Source organism: Apaloderma vittatum, unplaced genomic scaffold (assembly GCF_000703405.1).
Source record: "Apaloderma vittatum isolate BGI_N311 unplaced genomic scaffold, ASM70340v1 scaffold14285, whole genome shotgun sequence".
NCBI lineage: Eukaryota > Metazoa > Chordata > Aves > Trogoniformes > Trogonidae > Apaloderma > Apaloderma vittatum.
The window spans coordinates 98,748-103,902 of NW_009718915.1; the positions used below are offsets into that span (position 1 = coordinate 98,748).

Below are 5,155 nucleotides of genomic sequence, written 5' to 3' on the forward strand. Positions count from 1 at the left end.
GCCAAAAAATAAGCTTGTGGGCTTGTGGCCTGGGCTGTCTCTGGTGTCTTGCAAGGGATTCCGTAACCTGCTGCCTCTGCTGCCTGGTTTGCTGTTACCAGTCTTGGGTCGATTTCTGCTTGATGAATCTCAGAGATAAATAGTATAAAAGCAGGAAGCTGCAAACGACACCAGTGAGGACGAGGTAGCTTACGTAGAGAGGATGGGAGTCCAGGTCCAGAGCCTGCATGACCTGTAACCACAAATTACACAAAATTAGGAAGGGACGCAAAATTTTCGTGCTGCATCTGTGCAGTGCATTTTATGTGCAAGCTTGCCTGGGCCTTGCTACCTTTCCCCTTCTTTCCAGCTGAATGTGACTTTCAGAGTTGTTTGAGAGCTGCTTACAGCTACGCTGTGTCTAGTGGCCCTGGTCTTTGAGAGAAAGAAAGTGCAACTTCTGAACAGTTTCAGCAAGCAAGTAGCTGAGGCTTGTGTGGAAACAGTTGCCCTTTATTCTTTTTTTTCCTTTCTTTCTTTTTTTCCCTCCCACCAAAAAGAAAGACGTAAAAGGAGAGACTGCTATAGGGACAAATTTAAAATATACTGAGTGTAACATGACTTCACATATTGATTTAGTGCTCACCAAATTTGAGGCTACAATATCTACTTAAATATGATGGGCATGCAATCAGCACTGATTGGCTATCAAGTGTTTGTGACAATATTTATTAGTGACTTACGAGTTTCCCTGGTATTTTAAAAGTCATATTTCCGACAGTCATTTCATATGTGAGGTCGGTGAACTGAATTTGCACCATGCTTTGAAAATTCCATCTGAGAAAAGAGATTTTGGAAACCCAGAATGGAACTGGAAAAAAAAAATGGCAGAAAGAAAGAAATTGATACTCATACACAAAACTTGACCCCTCAAAAACTGCTGTGTTGCTGCCAAACACAGCAGATTTGTCAATTTTTTTGACAGCCAGAGGCTGTAAATATAACAGTTTATTGTTGGACAAAATAGCAGATATACTTCATGCCATTACAGTGACTTGTATGGAATGGAGTACCTTTTTTGGTCAGGTTTGGGTCACCTATCCTGTTCATTCCTCACCAGAGGTGCAACTTTTTACTTCCTTGCAACCCTTTTACTTCCTGGTACCCCCAGCATGGCACACAAGACCTTGGTCACTACAGGAATAAGTATAAGCAAGAGCCTTTCTGCATACAGATCTCTGGCAGTAACTAGAAACATCATGCGTTGTGGCTTCCAGTAGCAGACACTCTCTGCAAAAACATGCTGCTAACTTCAGAAAGCACAGCCTCTTAGAAGAGCCGGAGCTGAAAAGCAGCATCACTGAATGGAGAATTGGTTCTGTTTAGCTCAAATCAGGACATGCATGGAGACGGAAAATTAGGCGAGTGATAATATCCATATCTGTCAAACTCCCACTCTCAACTAAGTCTCACTGGAGCTCAGTATTCATCTACTGAATATAATTAGTTTTTTCTGGAAAAGAAATAGCAGCCACATAAGAATTGAGCCTTTCACTAGTGCTTTTTTAACCAAACTTCTTAGTACTTCATCCTCAGATGGAGAAACTGGTGCAAAATGAATAGTCTGACTCCACCGTCACTACCCAAGGAGACAATTGCAAAGGTAGGAATAAAACTGAATTTTCTTGCACAGGACACACTCAGCCTCTCAACAACCAGTCACTGATGAAAGACATCAATGTTTCATGTTGAAGGGATGGTGGGAGCTTTGTCTTACCTGTCCAGAGGTTTTCCAGGCTTATTACAAAACCACCGCTTAGGTAGAATGATGTGAAAAGGACATTTCCAAAGAAGGCTGAGAGCTGTAGCGTGGGCAGCAGTGCTGCCACCCAAAGTGCCATCGTGCGGGCGCTGTACACAGCCAGCCACACCGAGAGGAGGTTCAGTTCAGGAACAGGGTTTGCCAGCCAGTAGATGGGAACCCCATAAATTATAACAAAAGCACAGTGTTCTGGGAGTTCGCCCAAAATCTGTTCAGGAAGAAAAAAAAAGAGTAAGTTGAACGTGGTAGTTACGCAGCCACCTGAGAATGCACCTTAACGTACTTTAAGGACCATTTGTAAAAACTACAGGCAATACTGCCTTAGAATGCAGTCCTCTCCCTGCTGGGTGTTGTCAGTGCCATGCAAAAGCAATCCACAGCAGAAGTTGAAATTCTTACTACTTTTTCTCCAGTTGTGACAATTCCTATAACTGTTTGTTAAATTGAGAGGATTCTGATCACAGGTTAGATGTTTAGTTTTGTTAAGGTTTTGGCAGCTTCTAAGAATTTAAGACACTTTCCATGAGAACTGGTGTGCTTGATAACACTTAATACTGTTACTAACTCATGACAACTGTGTGTTTTGTCCACATTTGGTTGAACCTGGCATGAGATCCAATTTGAGACAAATTTGGCTGTTGGTCACTTTCCCACTTTGTCCCAAAGGCAGTTCAGTTAGTAACTCCTTAACTCATTGTAAAACAAAAACATGCTTAGAATTTTCTCAAATATCTAAGGATATGTATAGAGAGTATTATGATTATTTCTTCCAAAGAGGGTTGCTACTATCCTCTTAATACTAAGGTTGTAACAAATTACATCGATTTCTCTATGAATAATGTGCAATCTTTGTGACACAATGCAAAGAATATTTTTCTCTGGCAACCACTAATAAGCATTTAAAATCTTGTGCAGAAATGGAAACCTAAATTACAGATGCCATGGCAGGCAGAACTCATCTAACAGTGGCAACATCACAAAGAAAGGATTATTTTAAACCCTTGAGAAAAAAAAAGAGAATGTAGTTTTTTGAAATTCTTTATTTCCAGAAACTCTGGCTCTTTATGCACTTAATACAATCGTCTCTGGCCAGCACAGGCCCACACAACTATTGAAAATGTCACAGTTAGTATTTTGTCATTTCTGTTTTACCTTTGTTTTAGCATTTAATATGAGACTTCTAATCAACTTTTCAAAGATGCTTCAGTGAATGAAATATGCAGGTGTGTAAAACTGTCTAAACTCTCAAATTTGAGCTTGAAGTTTCTCAAATTTTAGCCAAACAACCCAGTGAAAAATTCTTCTTCAGCTTTCCTGGGGTGGGATCTCAGCCATGACTTATGGCAACAGATCTAAAGTAGTGTGAGGTTTAATCCATTAATGCCAAGAAAGCAAGAACGATAGCCTGAGCTGGCAGACACAAAAGAACAAAGTCTGATATGAATGTGATCATTTATGCAGTGAGGCTTTGGTTTGGTTTTGTTTTTTAATGTTAAAGCCAGCTGTTTTGTATTTCCTGGCAACAAAACCAGTTACCTTAGCAAAGAAGTATGGGCTCACAGAGTACATGCCGTCTTCCAAGTCATTATAAAGCATAGCTCTTTCTGAATGACCTGCAGGGTAAGAACAAACAGGTTGTTTTCATCCTAGACTTGCATTAGTAAGGGTAATTTTTTCATTGATTTAGATATTTTATGTTGATTGCTTATAACATTTAAAAAACCTGACACTTACATTTGGCAATAACATCCAAAATCACTGTGAATGGGATTAGTGCACCTATCATGTACAATAGTGCTGTTGTGTCACGAATAGAGAGTCCGTTTTTTTCGTGGCCATAGTACAAAAATCCAATTAATAATGACATGAGAAGGGCCTCAAATCCATGGATTAATAACGTTGAAAGATCTCTGAAGTCATTGGAGACTTGACGACTAGGAAAACAGCAACATTGACCATAAGGTACAGTACATACTAATGCCAGTTATATTCAGATACATTGCCCCAAGCACTCTGCTAAAATCAATTCATGGAACTTGCTGACTTTGAGTAGGATGGGAGTTGGGCTGTCTGCTTCTGGGCATCAGGATGGCAGTACCCAAAACTGGGATGCACGTCCCTGAGCCTGGAGGTTCCTGCTGCAACGTAAAGCTGAGGGCTCCAAGCGGTGTGAGGGGGTGAGCCAGCAGAACAGTGACTCTCCTCTGGAGCTAGCTCTGCACTTTCAGCATGCACTCAGTTCTCATCTCATGCTGCTTTCTTATGCTTTAAAATACAAATGGGTACGGTATGTAAGTGTTTATGCTGGAGTTAAGGTTACCTTAATAATACAGTGAACTGCTTTAAGACTCCTGGTAACTGATCACTCGAATGGTGAGGCATGTTGATAGCCTCTTCTGAATTTAAATGCGACCTGCCCAAAACAAATGAGAAAAAAAGAAATTAGTACAGGCTGCAGCTGCTATTCCAGATATGCTGTATGGCACTCTTTTCTTTACCTTTGCTTGCTGAATGTGGTTGCGACATTGTCCCCTTCAGTAACTTTCCATAAGAAATCATCGAAATCTTTGACTTTCTCTAGGAACAAGCTGGCAAGTGTATTTACTCTTTTTCGGCTTTCCATCTCCTTTTCTGCAGTCTGTTTATCGATACTGGTCAAGTCTACTGCAAGACATTATTTGACACGAGTCCATATGCTACAGATGTGATAACTTTATAATATGCTTAGAATCAGAGATTCCATCATGAACAGACAGTACAACGTGTGCATGCATTAAGCTACAATGGTTAAAATTTTATCAGTTACTTAAGATAATTAGAGAGGAGCAGACTGTTAATGTGTATCTTATCTTTGGAGATGTTTCTTATCCGATCAGTCAATGAATCACCGAGAGATCTTGTAATTGCACAATATAATATCATAAACTACTATTTCAGATTTTTCTAACTTTTAATAGTGGCTTGAAAGGGGTGCTGAGAACAAACAGTTTGAATTTCCTTCCTGGCGTGTAGGCATTTATGATCTGTTACGTGAACTTAACTTAAATCACATTTTTTCTTCATTTGCAGAATGACAGTTATCTTTTTTTGTATCTTACAGAGGTGCCGTAAACTTTACCTGCGACTGAGGAAGCCCGAGAAGAATATTATCCAGGGACAACATAAGAGCAGGAGCAATAGTTGTCTTAGCATTATTTTTTATTTAACAAAATGATTTTTTAAATAGTATTTTCCAATGCTGGTATTCAGTGTGGAGTGGAAATACCTAACATTTTGCAGATGCTTTCTGAGTGAACTATTGCTGTAGATTTCACAATTCTCCTTACATTGGGCTGATCATCTCTGTTCAGCCAC

At 39.8% G+C, this 5,155-nt stretch overlaps 1 protein-coding gene across 1 annotated transcript in view; it reads right to left on the reverse strand.

Annotated features, from left to right (window-relative positions):
• Positions 1 to 94: 94 nt before the first annotated feature.
• Positions 95 to 5,155, reverse strand: part of ABCG8 (ATP-binding cassette, sub-family G (WHITE), member 8) — a 13,454-nt gene continuing 8,393 nt past the window's right edge. Inside the window, exons 7-13 of the mRNA XM_009870444.1 lie at positions 4,300 to 4,465; positions 4,122 to 4,214; positions 3,536 to 3,735; positions 3,338 to 3,414; positions 1,757 to 2,009; positions 723 to 850; positions 95 to 232 (exon numbers count right to left, since the gene is read on the reverse strand). Coding sequence (XP_009868746.1) covers positions 95 to 232; positions 723 to 850; positions 1,757 to 2,009; positions 3,338 to 3,414; positions 3,536 to 3,735; positions 4,122 to 4,214; positions 4,300 to 4,465 — 1,055 coding nt within the window. The remainder of the gene's footprint in view (positions 233 to 722; positions 851 to 1,756; positions 2,010 to 3,337; positions 3,415 to 3,535; positions 3,736 to 4,121; positions 4,215 to 4,299; positions 4,466 to 5,155) is intronic.